This window comes from Globicephala melas, chromosome 13 (assembly GCF_963455315.2).
Source record: "Globicephala melas chromosome 13, mGloMel1.2, whole genome shotgun sequence".
Lineage (NCBI taxonomy): Eukaryota > Metazoa > Chordata > Mammalia > Artiodactyla > Delphinidae > Globicephala > Globicephala melas.
In genome coordinates this window covers 71905220-71925479 of record NC_083326.1, presented here as the reverse complement: position 1 = coordinate 71925479, position 20260 = coordinate 71905220, and the positions used below count along the sequence as shown (strand labels likewise).

The 20260-nt window shown below is 46.8% G+C and overlaps 1 protein-coding gene across 6 annotated transcripts in view; it reads left to right on the top strand.

The window, feature by feature from the left end:
* The window catches only part of SSH1 (slingshot protein phosphatase 1), a 102045-nt gene that overhangs the window by 24137 nt on the left and 57648 nt on the right, over window positions 1-20260 (top strand). For 3 of the 6 annotated variants that reach the window (XR_009566347.1, XR_009566346.1, XM_030860638.3), the window contains exons 1-2: window positions 18494-18708; window positions 18858-18898. Coding sequence is in view for 2 of the 6 variants with exons in the window: in XM_030860638.3 (XP_030716498.2) it covers window positions 18637-18708; window positions 18858-18898 (113 nt within the window). In the remaining 4 variants the exon portion in view is untranslated. Of the gene's footprint in view, window positions 1-13996; window positions 14137-14571; window positions 14593-18493; window positions 18709-18857; window positions 18899-20260 lie in introns of those variants that run through there. The other 3 variants (XM_030860639.3, XM_060310176.2, XM_060310175.2) reach the window with 3 other exon arrangements.

Genomic DNA, 20260 nt, shown 5'->3' with positions numbered 1-20260 from the left:
TACTTATATGCTTCCATTTCATTTGAATTTTTTTTTTACAATAGTCATGTGTCACTTTTATATCCCACAACCTTAGGGAAACTCCTTGTGCCTCTAATTCATTATGGGAACATTTAAAAGTTAACAAAAGTTAGCCAGATAACTTTATTCCCGTTCCCATTCTAGCAATGATTTGTGTTCTGTGAATTTCAGCGTGCCAGTTCTAAGTACCTTACCTGGATTATCTCATTCAATCTGGCAGCAGCCCTAATAGTAGGTGCCGTTATTATTAACTCTCTCTTCATAGTTGAAATATTAAAACTTGCTCCCAGTATCCACGATAGCTAAAAATATGTCCATCCTATAACCCAGCAACCCTACTTTTCTGTACATACCCAAGAGAAGTAAAGACATCCGCCAACCAAAAGGCTTGTACAAGAACATTCATAGTCCCAAAGTGGAAATAACCAAAATGTCTATCAGAATGCATAAACAAACTGTGTTTTCAGTTTCCAGTTCACGCCATGGAATATTATACAGCAAAGCAAAAATTAAATACTGCTACACACAATAACTGGGTGAATCTCACTATCACTACACTGAGTGGAAGAAGCCAGGCAGGGAAGAGCGCGTACCGTGTGCTTCTATAGATGTGAAATCCAAGGAAAGGTGAAACTAATTGATGGTGATAAAGGATATGGGAAGAATGATTACCTCTGGGGCACAAGGACATTTTCTGGGATGTTAGAAATATGTTCCTTAATCTGGGTGGTGGTAACAGGAGTGTATGCCTATGTGAAAAGTCATGAAGCTGCATATTTAAGATTAAGATGAATGGATTGATAAAATTAGAAAGAAAGAGTGGTGGGGGGGAGAGGGAGAAAGGAGAAGGAAAGAAAGAAGGGAAGGAAGGAAGGAAGGAAGGAAGGAAGGAAGGGAGGGAGGAAGGGGGGAGGGGGAGGGAAGGAGAGAGAGAAAGAGAAAAAGAGAGAACTTGCCCATAATAATATGGCTCACAAGCCCAAAATTGAAGCCAGGTTAGGGTTCCCAGATCTAGCAAATAAAAATACAGGACACCCTGTGTTATATCTGGCAACCCTCACCCAGGCAGTCTGTGTCCAGAGGTGGAACACTCAGCCACCATCCTGGAGAGCTTTACTGAGAGTTGAGAAGGGTTCCAGGCACCCAGGACTCCCACACCCCAGAGCCGGAGGTCAGCCTTGGCTTCAGAGTCCTGTGCTGTGTGCAAAAAGCAAATTCAGTACAGTATTTAATGTTGGAAAATGAAGTGGAGTGACACCCATTGTTTCCATGATCCAATCTATAGAAAGTAAAGTTTCACAGAATATTCTTGGCTCTTGGAATGAATAGAAGATATCCCCTAGGAGGCATGTGAGATTTTTATCTTTATCAGAAGGGAGCATGAGTTTCGTTTTGTTTTGAAAAAAGGAGGACTTTCCTGGTGGTCCAGTGGTTAAGACTCTGTGCTTCCACTGCAGGGAGCACAGGTTTGATCCCTGGTCCGGGAAGATCCCACATGCCACGCAGCGTGGCCAAACAAACAAGAAAATGTTGAGAAACACTGAGCTGGTTGAATCTGCCCATTTTACAGTTGGGTAAAGTGAGGCCCAAAGAGCGGCGGGGATGTGCACATAGTCCCACGGAGGTGTAGGGCTTACTCAGTCTGTTGATCACAGGGACAGTGAGAAACTACTCTGAAGTCCAAAGTTCACTGATCGTACTGATAGGAGGTTCCAGAAGGCCCCCAAAGGACCTTTGGAAGCAATTTCTGTTTATTTGGCTGGAGCTGTTGGAGTTGAAGATTCTTCTGACCCACTGGCTGGTTGATAATGACATGGCCTTCTAGCAGCTCTGAAATACACTCAGGCCAGGACAAAAGGATCCTTGGCTGGGAGAATTCTCTGCAGGAGGCAGAACTCTGTGGAGGGCTAGGTGATGTTAGAGAATAACCAGTTAACCCCACACATCCACACGTACATTCTCAGATGAAATTAGCTTTATTAGAACTTTTCTAAGTATTAACATCATCATAACCTTTGTAAATGTATAAAATACAGAAGGTAGAGAGAAGAAAGTACTAATCACCTGCTACCAACCCCCGCACCAAGAAACAGGGGCCATTAACATTTTGGGTGAATGTCTCCAAACATTAACATAAACACACCTGGGTGACAAAAATGGGCTCATGTTATACATGCTGTTTTGACTTCCCTTCTGTTCTGTTACCGATATGGCGTGTCCTGAACACCTTTCCATACAACTGTAGAACAACGGTATCCATTTCACACAGGTTACCATTGTATGCGGATGTAACAATTTTTAAAAAAATTCTTGGATGTAACAATTTTTAAAGTCGGTCCCTATGGGGACTGTCCTTGTCATTTTTTGATATTACAAATATCCTAGATGCGTTTCTTGGCACACCTGTCTATTTCCCTGGGGTCGAGTCCTAAAAATGGAATCATTTTGCCAAAGAGTTTGCACGTTTAAAATATTGATCCATTTTGCCAGACAGCCCTCCAAGAGGACTCTATTAACTGACAAGTTTAAGGAGGCACGCACCCTCAGGTGCCCACCCTGTACTTGCACCATCCTGAGAGTGAGAGCCTCCTTAAATTTTACATGCATCCCCACTTGCCTCAGCCTAGTTCCAGCCCTGCTAATAAGACTGCAAGTCTTTTCATACATTGATGGAACTTTAGATTTATTTCTTTATAAAGGCCACTTTTGGGCCCATTTTCCTCTTGAAGTATGTTGGCTATTTCTCTTATTAATTTGTAAGAACTCCCTTTATATTTATGGGTATTATCCTTTTGTTGCAAAGATTTCCCCCAATTTGTCTGACATTCAAAGGTTTTAGAACTTTTGGGGCAACAACATGGATGGGCTTAGAGATTATCTTACTAATCGAAGTAAGTCAGAAAGAGAGAGACAAATACCATATGCTATCACTTATATGTGGAATCTAAAATACGACACAAATGAACATATCTACGAAACAGAAACAGACTCACAGACATAGAGAACAGATTTGTGGTTGCCAAGGGGGAGAGGGGTGGGGGAGGGAAGGATTGGGAATTTGGGGTTAGCAGATGCAAAGTATTATATAGAGAATGGATAAATAACAAGGTCCTACTGTTTAGCACAGGAAACAATATTCAATATTCTGTGATAAACCATAATGGAAAAGAATATTAAAAAAAAGAATGTATATATATGTATAACTGAATCACTTTGCTGTACAGCAGAAATTTACACAACCTTGTAAATCAACTATACTTCAATTAAATAAAAACCTTTTTGGAGTCAAATCTATTCATCTTTTTGTTTTTCCCTTTTATGGTTTCTGCCATTAATGTTATAGTTAGAAACCTTGCATCCCCTCCCCTCTCTGTCCCATTTTATAAATTACTCATGCAGACGTTGTAGAACTTTTGAGGGTTTTTTTTAACACTGAAATATTTGATTCATATGGAATTAATTTTGGAGAAAGAAGGGGGTTAAGGATCCAGCTTGACTTACTAGATAATGGCACCAAAACTGTTAGTTGACTCACTCATATTTTCTCTACTGATACTTCCCTGCTTTTATTATTCACTAAACTTTCCTGTGTGTTTGGGTCTATTCCTGGACTCTCCATTGATCTGTCTGTGGCTTTCTAAACCAGTGCTCATGCTGTTTTAATTTCTGCAGCTTTGTCACATGTTTTAATATCTGGTAGGACAGATCCCTTCTTTCTATTCTTCCTTTTTGGTGACTAGTGATTAAGACCAGGGACTCTGGAGTCAGGCAGGCAGACTCAGCTGGTACCCCAACCTTGCCCTCTCTACCTGTGTGGTCTTGGGCTGGTACTAAAGGAAACCAGAGAACAATCAGGAAGGCACATGGCAGGAGGTCCAAGAGCACATGTTAGTGTCAAACACACATGAGGTCAACCTGAGCTCCATTCCTCATGGTCCCCAGAATCTCAGACAAGTCTCTTCTTGAAGCTTTATATGTAGAATTTGTGGTAGGGGGTGGGGGGGGAGGGAAGCTAATAACAGTTTCTTGCTATTGGAAAAATTAAATAACGAGGGACTTTGCCCTATTGTGGAATTAAGATGAAATAGTGATTGAAGATGACACGATGCACAGTATATGTTCAATAAATGTGTTATAAAACAAAATTCAACTGAGTAAAATGTTAAAGCTCTAGTTGGCTTTAGTCAACGATTTATGAATTGGGCAGTATCCAATCTAACAGATAGAAAGGGGTTCCCAGGAGCTATACAAAATGAAAGACTTGTATAAATAGAAGGGAGCAGGAACAAGGAAGTTATACTGCGCAGAAAAGCAGATTGGATATTGCAAGGTTACTTTCCTTTAGGGGATGGCAGGGATCTACCAGGCAGATAACCTAACTAGTGCTGATCAGGTGATTCCTGGCTGGCTGATTTAAGATTCCATTTCTGGGAAAAACAAAACTGTAATTAAGACGCAGTTGGGTGATGTGGGGCTTAGCGTAAATGACTCCATTTGGGACTTGTTGTCTCGTCTTTAACAATTGTCATTTCGTTCAGTTATCTCTTATCAAGATCCCTTACACCCAAAAACATCAGTTTGGGATTTTCATGGGAATTGCATTGCATTTAACTTAGAGTGATTGATAATTCTACTATAAAGTCTTCCCCTGCAAAAAAAAAAAAAAAAAAGAAAGAAAGAAAGAAAGAAAAATCCTCTCCACCTCTCCATATATGTCTTCTTTTCATTCTTTGGTAGAGTTTTATAACTCTTCATAGTTTTCTTCCAAAACTGGGATGCTACTGTCATATAGTGATTGGTAACCTACTTTATTTCCCCAAACTTAATATTTCATGAAACTGTTTCTCCAGTAGTGCATTACATTGTAACATATTTTTATATGGCTGCTATATTAGTTATCTGTGGCTGTATTAGTTATCTATGGCTGCATAACACATTATCTCAAAATCCACCAGCTTAAAACAGTGGTCATTTATTATCTCACATGTCTTCTGTGGGTCTGGAATCTGGGGGTAGCTTAGCTGGGTGCTTCTGGCTCAGGGTCTCTTGTAAGGTTGCAATCAGGATGTCGGCTGTGTCTGCGATGTCATCTGAAAGCTTGATCGGGGCTATAAGATTTACTTGCAAGGTGGGTCACTCACGTAGCTGGTAGATTGGTGCTGGCTGTTGACAGGAGGCCTCAGTTCCTCACCATGAGGACCTCTCTCCATAGGGCTGCTTGAGCATCCTCAGGACATAGTGGCTGGCTTGATCATCCAGAGTGAGTGATCCAAGAGAGAGCAAGAGAGAAGCCACGGTGTCTTGTATGACCTAGCCTCGGAAGCCAGAAGCTGCCACATCTGCAACATCCTAGTGCTTACACAGGTCTATTCACTGTGAAAAGGTCTCCAAAATGGCATGAATACCAGGAGATGGGGATCATTGAGGGCCAACTAGGAGGGCCATCATATGCACATACCCAAATTTATTTAACCAGTGACCTCTCATGGGACATTTAATCACTCCAAATTACAGGCTGAGATTCCAAGGCCCAGCAAGGGTCAGTGTGTTGCCTGTGGTCACACAGCAAGTTAGAGGCAGAGTCAGGCTAGCCCAAGTCCTGTGAGTACACCCACTGGAGAGGGGAGGGGAGGCCTGGAGGGAGGCAGAGACTCCCCAGCTCCCAGGGAGAACCCAAGTTAAATCAAGGGGTGAGTAGAGGAAAGGAGGCTTTCACCAACTCCACACAGGAGCAAGGAACTCGCAGCTGCCTGGCTGTTGGTACCTATCAACCCACCCAGAGAGATGCCTTATCAGGAGCCCTGGACCCCAGCAACTGCCCAGACCCGCCCTGGACACTGTGGGCCAAGTGGCCAAAGCTTTGAGTCCCAAACACCATTCCCTGCACATGGGGGCATATCCAAAGTTTCACCTCTCAGGCTAGAAAGGCCAACTACCTACACATGGGCCCCGGGGGGCTGGTCAGCTGGGGTTCAAATCCTAGCTGTGCTCTGGGCCTCAGTTTCTAGAACCAAGGAAATGATAATATTAGGTGTATTCATTTCGTAGGGCTGCTGTAACAGAGCACCACAAACCCAGTGGCTTAAACAACAGAAACTTGTTGCCTCACAGTTCTGGAGGTCAGACGTCAGAAACCAAGCTATTGGCAGGGCTGGTTCGCTCTGGGCTGTGGGAATCTGTTCAGTGCTTCTCTCCTGGCTTCTTGTGATCTACTGACCATCTTGGGTTTTCCTTGGCTTGTGGCCACAGATTTCCCTGTGTCTCTATCTCTGTGTTAAATTTCTCCTTTACATAAGGACACAGTCATCTTGGATTAGGGCCCACCCTAATGATTTCACCCTAACTTGATCATCTGCACAGACTCTATTTTGAAATAAGGTCATATTCACAGGTCCTGGGGGTTAGGACGTCAGCGTCTTTGGGGTGGACACAATTCAACCCATGACATTAGGTAACGTCGATGAGCAGGACAGCACAATGTGCTTTTCATGTACATTATTGTATTCAAGCCTCAAAACCAACCCATGAGGTAAGTGGTCCCATTCTTATCCCCATTTTACAGAGCAAGAAAGTGAGCCTCAGAAAAAGGAAGCACCTGACAGCTCCAAAGTCAGGAGGCCAGTTTGAACCAGGCAGATCCCAGGACCACCACACCTCCCTGGTGGGGTTGTCATGGTGATTCCTCTGCTCAAATGTCACCTTGTCCAGAGGCTTCCCTGACCACTTGCCTAAAGACCCCCGTCCACCACCCTCTCCCCCAGACTGATTTTTACTACTTGACATCATATTTCATTTATTTGACACTGATCTGTGCGTGTCATGTTCTAAGAACTTTACTGACAGGGATTCATTTTAAAATGACATATTTAAATATTCATATATTATATGAATATATTAGCATATGTTATAGTAAATATATTTACTTTTTTGTTTGACTACATCTCCCACCTGATTGGACACCACCCAATTATATTCATATATTTATTTAAATATTCATATAGTATATGAATATGTTATACTTAAATATTCATGTTTATATGCATATATTAGCATACGTTGTAGTAAATCTATTTACTTATTAGTTGTTTGGCTATATCTCCCACTTGATTGGACACCGCCCAAGGACAGTGACTCTGTGGTGTTCCCTGATGGACCCCAAATCCTAGACTGGTGCTCAACAGAGCGCAGGCACTCCACAAATTCTCGTTGAATGTACTGAGTGAATGTGAAAATGATGCAATGTCCAAGAATTGCCTGGAACATATTGGATTATGACATCATAATAATTTTTTTATAGCTGTTAAATAATAAAAATTTAACTGAGTAAATTTTAAAGATCTAATTGGCTTTGTTGAATGATTCAAGAATTGGTAGCATCCCATCTAGCAAGTAGAAAGGAGCTCCAAGGAGCTGTACAAAATGGAAGGCTTTTATAGCAGAAGGGGGAAAAGAATGGATTGTTTCAGGCTTAGGTAACCTACTTATGGAGGACAGAAGGGGGCTACGTGGCAGATTACCTCATTAGTGCTGACCAGAAAATTCCAGACTGACCAGTTAAGACTACATTCCTCGGGGTGGTTGTAACTGTAATTAGGTTAGGTATTAAGTCTTGGTTTGCTGATGTGGGGTTTAGCACAAGTGACTCCATTTTGAGCCTGTTGTTTCTTTTTTAACACAGTATACGTGTAGGTTGGTTTTATATTCATTTTCTATGGCTGCTGCAACCAATTACCAGAAACTCAGTGGCATAAAACCACAGGAATTAATTTTCTTATAGTTCTAGAGGTCAGAAGTCTAAAATCAAGGTGATGGCAGGTCTGCATTCTTTCTGGAGATGATGAGGTAGGAATTCACTCCTTTGCCTTTTTCTGCTTCTAGAGACCTCCTGCATCCCTTGGCTCACAGCCTTCCTCCCATCACTCCAACCTCTTTCTTGTGTCATCACGTCCCCTACTTCTCACTCTGCTCCTTCTGCCTCCTTCTTATAAAGACCCTTGGGTTTACATCAGACCCATGTGGATAACCCAGGATAATCTCCCCACCTCAACACCCTTAATTTAATCACATCTGCAAAGTCACACATGCCAGGCATTGGAATATGGACATCTTTGGGGAACCATTATTCAGTCTACCAGAACTTTGCTACCTCTGAACTGCAAATTGGTTGCTCTAAAAAGGGAACTATCAGGAGAGTTCTCTTCCCTTCTCCCCTCCTAGGCTATCCTGGAAGAACCTCTGCCTTTGAGTTCTAAAGTAGAAGAACATCTGTCCCAATACCAGCTTCACCACTCCCTAGCTATGTGACCTTGGGTGTGTGACTAAACCACTCTGTGCATCCACTTCCTCAGCCATGAAATGAGAACCACAACAATGTGACAAGAAATAAATAAAAAGGCTCAAGCCAGGAACAAGCAGAGGGGCAGCAGGAGCATAGATAAGGGGTATCTACCTTCCAGCCTCAGGTCAGGGAAGGCTTCCTGGAGGAGGTAGCCCTGGAGGTAGACTGGGGGACATTCACATGTTAATAAACCCCTGTCCCCAACACACTGGCAAATCACTTTGCCTACAGCCTAGCAGACAGCAAATAACTCCATAACTTGCTGTTTTTAGTCCTTGCAAAACTGAGCTGAGACTACAAGGTCAAAGATAATTAAATAAATCATGATGAAAAAATAATTATGATACCGAATGGAAAGAGCTCTACTGGATGCAAGAAAACTTTGGAGCTGCCTCTTTCAGTGGGTTCCCCTCCTCCACTCCTGAAGCCTAGACCAGGGGTCTCTCACTTCTCTTTTCCCTGCCCCACCCCCTTACAGGCCACAAGTCAGGCCCACAGGCCTTTTCACAGAAGGGTTTTCACAAAAGGGTTTAGAATGACCAAAATTTTAAATGAAGACAGGGTCAAATAAAGACAGGATCAGTAAAAATGTCTTGCTGTGCCCTGCTGGAGCCTGTGGCGCTAGGAAGATCAGTAATATAGTACTGATCCCTTTTCTTTTTTTGGCCACGCTGCTGCATGGCTCGCAGGATCTTAGTTTCCCAATCAGGGATTGAACCTGTGCCCCCTGCAGTGGAAGCACGGAGTCCCAGCCACTGGACCACCAGGAAATTCACCCAACCCCATTTAAAATGTTGACATTTCCTTCATCGAAGATTTTTTTTTGCATAAATTTTGATTCTTTAAAAAATAGTCTTTCTCTTGGTTACTGAGGTTTCTTCTTCTTGTTGTTTTCGTTGCCCCCTTATATTTTGTGCCCTCATCTTGGTCCCAGCCCAGCTCCTGAGGTTTTTCTTAGAAACCATGTGACAAGTCAGAGAGACAGTTGTGACAATGTTGAGTGACACATGCTGTGTGTCTGGGGGTAGGTGGGGGGAGAGCTATGAAATCCTCGGAAGGACGCTGAGTCCAGTCTGGGGGGCAGGGAGAGATTTTTGGAGGTGGTGTCTGGCAAGAGATAGTGTGGGAAGGAAGAGGGGCCCTTAGCTGTAAGAGGAAGTGAGAAGGGGTGGGATGGTCTCTGGACCAGTGGGGGTGGGTAGAAAGCTAAGCTGGGCCAGGGTAGAAGGATTAGGGTTTAGTGCCTTCTTGGTGGCAGGATCAGATCGTTTTTTTTTGAAATTGAAGTATAGTTGATTTACAATGTTGTATTAATTTCTGCTGTACAGCAAAGCGATTCAGTTATACACACACACACATATATATATATATATTCTTTTTTTAAAAAAATATTCTTTTCCATTATGGTTTATCATAGGATATTGGGATTTTTGGCCACGCCATGCGGCATGCAGGATCTTAGTTCCCCAACCAGAGATTGAACCCATGCCCCCTGCAATGGAAGCAGAGTTTTAACCACTAGACCACCAGGGAAGTCCCTATCATAGGATATTGAATGAAGTTCCCTGTGCTATACAGTAGGACCTTGTTGTTTATCCATTCCATATATAAAAGCTTACATCTGCTAACCCCAACCTCCCACTCCAGCCCTCCCCCAACTCCCTCCCCCTTGGCAACCACCAGTCTGTTCTCTATGTCCGTGATTCTGTTTCTGGTTTGCAGATAGGTTCACTTGTGTCATATTTTAGATTCCACACATAAGTGATATCATATGGTATTTGTCTTCCTCTTTCTGACTTACTTCGCTTAGTATGATAATCTCTAGTTGCATCCATGTTGCTGCAAACGGCATTATTTCATTCTTTTTCATGGCTGAGTAGTATTCCAGTGTATATATGTACCACATCTTTTTTAAAATTTATTCTATATTATTTTTATTTACATGTATTACATAATTACATTTTTTAAAAACATCTTTATGGGGTATAATTGCTTTACAATGGTGTGTTAGTTTCTGCTTTATAACAAAGTGAATCAGTTATACATATACATATGTTCTCATATCTCTTCCCTCTTGCCTCTCCCTCCCTCCCACCCTCCCTATCCCACCCCTCCAGGCGGTCACCAAGCACAGAGCTGATCTCCCTGTGCTATGCGGCTGCTTCCCACTAACTATCTACCTTACATTTGGTAGTGTATATATGTCCATGCCTCTCTCTCGCTTTGTCACAGCTCACCCTTCCCCCTCCCCACATCCTCAAGTCCGTTCTCTAGTAGGTCTGTGTCTTTATTCCTGTCTTACTCCTAGGTTCTTCATGACATTTTTTTTCTTAAATTCCATATATATGTGTTAGCATACGGTATTTGTCTTTCTCTTTCTGACTTACTTCACTCTGTACGACAGACTCTAGGTGTACCACATCTTCTTTATCCACTCATCTGTCGATGGACATTTAGGTTGTTTCCATGTCTTGGCTATTATGAATTGTGCTGCTATGAACATAAGGGTGCATGTATCTTTTTGAATTAGAGTTTTGTCTGGATATATGCCCAGAAGTGGAATTGCTAGATCATATGGTAATTCTATTTTTAGTTTTCTGAGGAACCTCCATACTGTTTTGCACAGTGGCTGCACCAACTTACATTCCTACCAACAGTGTAGGAGGGTTCCCTTTTCTCCACACCCTCTCCAGCATTTGTAATTTGTAGATTTTTTAATATTTATTTTATTCATTCATTTATTTTGGCAGTGCCAGGTCTTAGTTGCGGCACATGGGATCTTCTTTGCGGCATGTGGGATCTTTTTAGTTGCGGCATGCAATGCGGGATCTAGTTCCCTGACCAGGGATCGAACCCCAGCTCCCTGCATTTGGAACGTGGAGTCTTACTCACTGGACCACCAGGGAAGTCCTTGTAGACTTTTTAATAATGGCCATTCTGACCGGTGCGAGGCGGTACCTCATTGCGGTTTTGATGATCAGATCTTGGTATGGATTTCTCCATGGGTAGGAGAGGAAGGGTATGGAGGGAAGACCAGTAAGGAGGCCTTGGCATTTGTACAGGGAGCGGTTCTCAAACCGAGGTCCCCATACCAGGACCTTCAGCATCACTAGGGCATTATTAAAAACTGAGTGAATCGCCAACTCCGGAGGGTGGGGCCTCCAAATCTGTATTGACTCCAGGGAATTCTCAAACCTTCCCCTTTGAGAACCACCAGCCTAAGGTTCTCGACCCTAAAATCCCACACCCCGTTTACAACTAGTGTGTGATGATTCCTTTTCTCATTGGCAACAAATTCATAGATGATAAAGCCCACCTCCACATGTAATGTGAAAAAACAAAATCTATAATGCCCTAACATAAAAGGAAAATTCATCATGATGAAACAACATCCACTTCATTATGTAAAATCTTGGGCACAACTCCCCTGGAGGACACAGGGAAGTCTCAGTAGTGTGTCTGGTTTTTTCTTTTTTTTTCTTATTGAAGTAGCGTCACTTTACAATATTGTGTTGAAGTGTGTCTGTTTTTAATGAATGTGTTCAGAGTTGAGAAGTAAGATAGTCACTAGTCAACTGAACATTGCCCATAATTTTGTCTTACACTCGACATTTTAAAATAAGTGCTAGGGCTGCCCTGGTGGCGCAGTGGTTGAGAGTCCGCCTGCCGATGCAGGGGACACGGGTTCATGCCCCGGTTCGGGAAGATCCCACGTGCCGCGGAGCAGCTGGGCCTGTGAGCCATGGCCGCTGAGCCTGCGCGTCCAGAGCCTGTGCTCCGCAAAGGGGAGAGGCCACAGCAGTGAGATGCCCGCGTACTGCAAAAAAAAAAAAAAAAAAAAAAAAAGTGCTAAATAAATATGGCGGTCTATCTACAAGAGCACAGCTACAGATGTCTGCTTGTTGGGTCAACTGCTCCAATATTAGGAGTGGTGTTTCCCTCTATAAACTCTTTTTCCCAAATGGTGAACAACTCCGGACAAAGCTCTCAAACAAAACAAAGTATATTCTTTCCTCTATGTAAACATAGTTGCATTTCTGAAAATTCAGTGAAAAATACTTTGTGTTGATATGTAAAATGGAGTTAGGTTCTGGCTTCAGATAACTATGAACGGTGTTTTCACCACACAGGTGTCTTGTGGGAATGAAGCAATTCTCCTTGGGCGGGGGCAGCATCACTGTCCAGTGCATTGCACGACTTTTAGCGTTTTTAGCATTCCTGGCTCCTGCCCTCTGAACGCCAGAACCTCCAATAGCTCTCCCCATCTGCAAGACATTAAAAAATATTCCCACAAGTTAAAAAACAAAACACCAACAACAAAAACAAAAACCCCCACGACACTCAGTGGGGGGCTATAGTAACCCCATAGAGAACCACCTTTGAGATGAATGATGCTGAGGGAATGTGCAGGAGGTCCCAGCCCCTGGACCCGGCGGAAGCAGCTGGAGGGATCCAGGATGCTGTTGGGTTGCTGGTTTGGCAGTGAGACGGATGGGAGCAGGACTGGACCAGTAAATTTGCGGATGCTTGTGAACCTGCGTGGGGCGACAGAGGGGAGGGAGGGGATTTGAATGAAATTGAAGCTATTACCAAGTCAAGCCAGTACCACCTTTTTAGTATCTTACTCCATGTCCCTCTCTCCATCCCCATACTGGTCACCTCCTCCCAGGACAACAGCAGCAGCCCATCCCTGGTCTCCCTTCACCCCATCCCACAGTCCATTCTCCAAGCGGCAGCCAGAGCTTTCTAGAGTGCATCGTGACTCTCTCCCTCCTCCCTTCCCTAGGATCGGGCCTCTGATGGACAATCTCCTTCCCGTTTCCGGGCCTTTAGCTCCCCCCACCCCCCAGTCTCCCCTCCCTTCACCCGTTAATCCTGCTCATCCGTCAGGCCTCTGAGCAAATGCCCCCTTTTCAGAGAAGCCCTTCCTGACTTCCCAAGGAGTTGGCTGGGTTTCTGGACACATAGAAAGAATTCACATAAAAAAACTGGCAAAATAGTTTTTTTTAAGTGCCTAGTAATTTGACTCACTTCTGTCAAATCCCTGAGGGCAGGCCTAATCTATGCTGCTCACGGTTTAATACTCCGTGCCTGGCACTTAGTAGGTGCTCAATAAATATTTCATAAATGAATGAATGAATGAACTAATTAATTTCTGCAGACCGCTCCTCGGGGTTCAAGGCGCAGGAACCAGGAGCTCTTTATTTCCTGGTAGCTGCACCTCCCCGCCCCGAGCATTCCAGGCCGTGCGGACGCCGGGCCTCAGTTTTCCAGCCTGCGAAGGGGGCTGGCCTCCGGGGGATGGATTTGCTCGCCACCGGGCGCGCCCCCGCTTCTCAGACTCGAGGGCCGGGCGCGCGGCCGAGGCGCGCGCGTCGGGCGCGCGGGAGACGTGACTGGCCAGCCGGGGCCTCCCGCCGCCGCTCGGGGGATCCCGCGCCGCGCACGCGCGCCCCGCCCCGGCCGCTGCCCCTGCCCGCGCTCAGGCCCGGCGCGCGCCGGCGCGGGAGGCGGGAGGCGGGGGGCGGGGGGCGGGGGGCGGCGACAGACGCCGGCAGGGAGGGGCGGGCCCGGCCCGGCTCGGCCCGGCTCGGCCCGGCCGCCCGTGAGCGGCTCCTGGAGCGCCCTGGGCCCGGCCCGGGCGGCGGCGGTGGCGGCTGCGGCTCTAGTCCGAGGCTTCGGCGGCGCTCGGGCGCCGCGCCGCAGCCATGGCCCTGGTGACCCTGCAGCGCTCGCCCACGCCCAGCGCCGCCTCCTCCTCCGCCAGCAACAGCGAGGTGAGCCCCGGGCCCGCGCCCCGGCCTGAGCCGCCGCGCCAGGCCTGGGCCGCGAGTGCGGGGCGCCCGGGGCTGCGCCAGGGCAGCTTCAAGGGGTTCTTGGCCTGCGGGGCCGTAGCTGGACGACCCAGCCTTGGCAGCCGGACTGGGGTGACTGTGCGGGAGGCTGTGAGCGAGTGTGACCCCTGTTTGGGGGTGACTGTGCAGTGAGACTGTGTGTGCGGGTGTGACCCTCGTCTGGGGGTGACTGTGTGACCCCTGTTTGGGGGTAAGTGTGCGTGAGCCGGTGTGTGTGACCCCCATCTGGGGGTGACTTTGTGTGTGTGGGACCCCCATCTGCGGGTGACTTGTGAATTTGAGCCCCGTCTGGGGGGGTGACCGTGAGTGTGTGACAGTGTTTCTCGTCCGGGGGTGACTGTGCGGGATACTGGACGTGGGACCGGGACTCCTGATTGGGTAACTGCCTGAGATGCTGGTTCTAAGATTCAGGACCTTGTGGCTTGTCTCGGCCCTTTCCCTGTGTGCCCGGCTGAATGTATGCATGTGTATGCCAGCCTGTGTGTGCCTCTCCCTTTGCGTGAATCTGGCCTGTCCCCTGGGAACCGTGCCTGTGTGATGCTGGGGGAGAGGCTGCCGGGTGCCCCTGTGGGTGGTGAGATTGTTTCCCCCGACTGCACGCCCCTGGAGTTCTGGCTCTGGGTGTGAGTGGCCGTGCCTCTCGGGGGCCGGCGTCACCGTGTGACAGTGGCTGAGTGAGCTCAGGGTGCTGGGTGACTGTGTGTCATGTCTTTGTGTGCAGCTGAGTCTGGGTTTTTCTTGCTGTGATATCTTTCGGGGCTGCATGTTTTTGTGCATCTGGCTGTGCCTGTGGCTGCGGCCGACTCTGGGGTTGCTGGGATTGCACCAGTGCTTTCTGGGGCTGAAAGTGCATCTTTGCGCTGTGCGGGTTTCTGTGCGTCTGCGTGTGACCCAGGCTGTCCTGGACTGGTGCCTTCTTGCTCTGGGGTTACTGAGGAATTGGTCCTCTGAGTGCACAGTTGGGTTGGACCGTGCTAGTCTGGGCCTCGGGCCTCCGAGCAGTAGAACCAGTTGGGTCTAAACTCACATCTGTGGCGGGACTGAGTGCTGACCTGCAGACACAGCAGGCTGGAGGAGGCGGCAGGGAGCTGTTTAGGGAAGGGAGAGGAGGCTGGAGGAGGGGCCCTGCAGGCCCAGGAAGTGGCCCCGCCAGCATCTGGGCAATTCAGGCCCCTTCTCCCTGGGGGGAAGTTGACTGATAACATGGAAAGGTTTGTGTGTATTTGTGAGAGAAGAGGACCTGTTTGCGGTTTAACAGCCCTGCCTGTCCCACCAGCTCCTGGTGGGGAAGCTCTTCAGCCTGTTTTGCTGGGACTGGCACTCTCAGAGTGGCTGCAGGGTTGAACCTCACAGCCCCCTTCTCTCAAGGAGAAGCCATTAATGAGTTATCTTGTCTACAGACAGAAGATTCTAACAGTCCCTGCTCTGCACGGTGGCCAGTAGCCTGCAGCTGAGGAGTCTGCAGTAGCTTCTGGCCTCCCCACAGAGACATCTGTTCCCCTACATCATTTCTACAACTGCTGTCTTGCAGTTTACAAAGTACTTCTCTGCACTTAATCTCATGGTCCCTTCTCAAAAACGAGTGAAGAGTTCAGCTCCACGAAGAACCTCTCATCCTAGGTCTCTGATTCTAAACCCCACATTCCCTGCGTTACTTTGCACCTGATCTATTTCTGCTTTAGACACATTTAAAAATTTTCATTTTATTATCTCATTTTTTAGCTGAGATAGAATTCCCATACCATAAATCCACCATTGTAAAGTGTACAGTTCAGTGGGTTTTAGTGTATGCACAAGGTTGTACAAGCATCACCACGAATTCCAGAACATTTTCATCACCCCCAAAAGAAACCTCACACCCCTGAGCCATCAGCCACAGCCTCCCTCCCACCACCCCTGCCCTGCTGTAACCAACTCTAGGCAACCACTCATGTACTTTCTGTCTCTGTGTATTTGCTTATTCTGGGCATTTCATATAAGTGGAATCATACACTATGTGGCCTTTTGTGTCAGGCTTATTTCACTCACCATCATGTTTTCAGGGCTCATCCGTGTTGCAGCACGTGTCAGGACCTCATTCCTTTTTACGGCCGAGTAATATTCTATGGTACGGATGTACATTTTGTTGGACATTGGGGTTGTTTCCACTAGGCTCATTTTAAATGATAATAGAAAGCCTTATTTTCACCAAATGCCAGTGACCTCCAAAATAAGAATAAAACTCAACCAGCTTTTATTCAACTTGAGTAAATCAGCGGCATTAGTTGCCCAGGGAGCCAGCAGAGGCTGGGATGTTCCCTGGAAGGTGAGGCTTTCTTCCATGTGGGGCGAGGCACAAAGATGCAAGAAGGAACAGAGAGGGCAGGCGTGTGTGCACAGGACCAGGAGACGTGGGCCAGGCCGGCTGTGCCTCTGGTCTGACCTTCCTCAGGTTACTTCCCTTCTCTGGGCCTCAGCTCATCTGGAAGGGCTGGCTTCCCTCTAATGTGTGTTCTTTGGCTTCCTTCTCTGGAATAACTGACCTTGTGTTGCCTTTCATCCTGAGAATCTCAGAGAGTGAGGGAGAATTAAATGATTTTGAAGCCTGTGTCCCCCCCGCCCCCCATCATTTCCTTACTCCTCAAAATGTGCATCCTTCGTTGAGTCAGAGACACTCAGGGCATTTCTTTCCTTCCCCAGCCCGTGGTCCTGCTGCACGGCGTGGGAACTAAGGGAAGTCACAGCCCGACCTGCAAAGCAGTGCTTCCCTCTTTTTAAGTTTTGTTCCTTCCCCCCAGTCTTTTTTTTTTTTGCGGTACGCGGGCCTCTCACTGTTGTGGCCTTTCCCGTTGCGGAGCACAGGCTCCGGACGCGCAGGCTCAGCGGCCATGGCTCACGGGCCCAGCTGCTCCGCGGCATGTGGGATCTTCCCAGACCGGGGCACGAACCCGGGTCCCCTGCAGTGGCAGGCGGACTCTCAACCACTAGCGCCACCAGGGAAGCCCCTTCCCCCCCAATCTTTAATTATCTCATTAATCTTGTCTCATTCTTTTGTGAGAACAGGCAGAGAGCCCAAGAATAGGTAAAGCAGTAGCTCTCAGGAATGGGTTGTAATGTTGTGATTTTTTTTTTTTTTTTACGTTGTGGTTTTTGACAGATGTTCAAGGTGACTAATTTTCATGGGCAGATCTCCAGTCCCTTTGAGGTGGTGGGGTTGGATCAGGGTTGCTCAGCCCCAGCATCGCCGATGTTGGGTGAGCCGTCTGTTGCAGGGGCCAGTCCTGTGTGTTGGAGGAAGTGTAGCAGCACTCTGACCTCTACCCACTAGATGCCAGTAGCATCCTCCCAAAAAAGGCTCCAGCCTTGCCTGGCGTCCGCTGCTGAGATCAGTTGCCCCCAGTTGAGAACCACTGGGTTAGACCCAGCAGTCTCTTCCAAGTTTGTTCCTGCGGTTGTGTGAGTTGTTTTGTGTATGTTTCACTTCGGCACCGAAGTTGGTGGCCCTGTGGTCAGCAGAGCTGTCCCCGATGTTTCCACTTCTCCTTCGTTGTCGGATAGGGAGTGTGAGAACTAACTGATGGTCTCTGCCTCTGCCCAGTGCGTTACATACATGATCTAATGACAGCGTAGGACCAGGACCCTCTGCTGGACTCATTCCTTGGTGAAATTGCCACCTGTGGCGTGTGTGCCTTGCTGCCCAGACCTCTCTCTACATGATCTCCGTAACCCTTTTCCCACCACTGCTGGCTTCTGTCTGGTTTCTGTCCTCAGTCAGCCTTGCATCTCTTCCAGCCATCACTGCTTTCCAGGTTTCTCTCTTCCCCATTCAATGGGCTCCTCTGTGTAACATACAAAACATGCCAAGTCCCAGCGGTGCAGAGTTGTTGGGATGTGTGTTTTCTTCTCATTTAAGTTTTCTCCTTGAAAGAAAAAAAAGAAAAATTGCAGTCAGGGCTTAAATCGTGGTTACGCTTGGAGCCTCTAACGCTCTTGGCCTTGTAACATTTAGGAAATATTAAATGTCCCTTTCTTTCATGTCTATAAATAAACCAATAGCCTAGAAAGTTTTATATTAAACTTTAAGCCTTTTTGAGAACCACCAAGAGCTTCATGACCCACAGACAGCCTGATCCTGGCCACGTTCCATTAAGAAAGACTTGCCTGGAATGGTGGTGGTGGTGGTGGTGGTGGTGGTTTTATTTATTTATTTTTTAACTTGTGTGTTGTGGCTTAAAATGGTGTTGATCACTCAGCTGTTGCCTAGCTTGAAGGGAGGAAACAGCCTCTTAAGACATTGCCCCCTCCCCTTAAAACAGAAAAACAGGATATGCTCCAAAGCAGCCCTGGAAAATGGAGAGCTCAGGGCTGAACAAGCGTGTGGAGTAGCAGCGCCGGCCAGGGGCGCTCTGTTAGCAGGCATCCGTCTGCGATGCCTTGGAAGGCATGTGGGGAAACATCAGGAAACCTGAAAATTCCTCCGCGGAAATTACTCAGGGGAGCAGCAGAGCAGGATTGGTAAGGAGAGGGTGCGGCTCTCTGGAAGGAACCAGGTTTCCTGGACATCTGTATCTTTTGCAGACACCAGAGCAGGAAATGTGAGCCTTGTGTCTGAGGCTTGTCGATAGCGGCATCTGGGCTGTGACATTCTCTTTCTTTCTCTGCAGTTGGAGGCTGGCAGCGATGAAGATCGCAAGTTAAACCACAGGTAAGCAGACTTAGTGTTTTCGTCCTGAAGTCTTTCTTCCAAGCAGGTAAGAAATACGCTTGTGCCTTTCCAAAAGGGAGGACCCTCGAGAAAGACTACACCAGCTTTTTAGTAGTGCTTTAAAAACGATCCAGAACACATAGACAGAAGGAGAGCTTTACAAGTGATCTAGACGTTTAACAGTAAACAGCTTTAATAACATTATGTAACATTTAGAGAAGAAAAAAAATGATGGCCAGTATTCCACCCCCCTGGCTTTACCGTGATGATGAGTATCTTTATAAACTTCCTTCCAGATTTCACTTCTGCTTTAAAGAAAATAATCATTTTAGTATGTTCTCACTTTTCCATCCTGCTTTTGGGAAGGTATTCCTTTTGAGGTAAGTACATTGCTGATTTGAAACAGACATTCAACCCCTCAGTTTATTAATTCAAGGTGTTTTGTGTGTGTGTGTGTGTGTGTGTGTGTGTGTGTGCGCGCGCGCGCGCGCGTGTGTGTGCCAGTGAGAAATCTTTACGTATACTCGTTTGAGAAGTTTCTCAAGCTTGTAGTCCTCGGTTGCTGTATTCACAAGTAGACGCCAAAAGCACGTTTGTTTTTCTTTGCCAAAAATTGGGTGTTTTGTTGGTTTACAGAAGATTTAGCACTTCATTATATAATGTACTCTTCTGCACCAAAGAACTAGTCTTAAACTCTGGCTCTTAGAGTGTGAAAAAGTAAACATCTAGATTAAAAAAAAAGAATTAAACAGAATTTAAAGGATTTTTTTTTTTTAATGTCTGTTTCATCTTGGGAGGAGGAGGAAAATTAATTGGAAAAGGAAACATGTGTTCAGAAACTGGGGTCAGCCGTTCATTACCGAGAGCAGGCTATCCTGGTTCAACTCACCCGCGGAAGTGATAGAGCTCTGCCTCGCCTGTCTTTGAAGTTTTCTGTGTGTTTGAGGGAAGGGAGGCACCATTTTTTCTAAAGCTCATATGCGTAGAGAAATAGTTGTCTCATTACAATTGTGGGTCCTCGTTTTCACGTTATGCTGGAGGGAGGAACAGCGGCAGTGACACGTTTGCTCTTCAGACTGGGGGTGTGGGTTGCTGAGAGTCTCGAAGGCTGGAATCAGCTGGATTCCCAAGTGGGGGAGGGGGGAGGGGAGGAGTGGAGTCTGCTCTGGAGACTGTGGGGGAGGGAGAGCGGGGCGGAGGGCCTGCTGCCCGCCTCGTGGGGCCCCATCCCCGCGCCCCCAGCTCCTCACCAGCCCTTACATGGACTTGGACTCTTCTCCCCCTCAAGCCGATCCTTTTCTTCCAGGCCTCTTGCCCCAGAGATGGCATTTAAGCCTCTCACTTAGATGGCCTTTCGTTTTT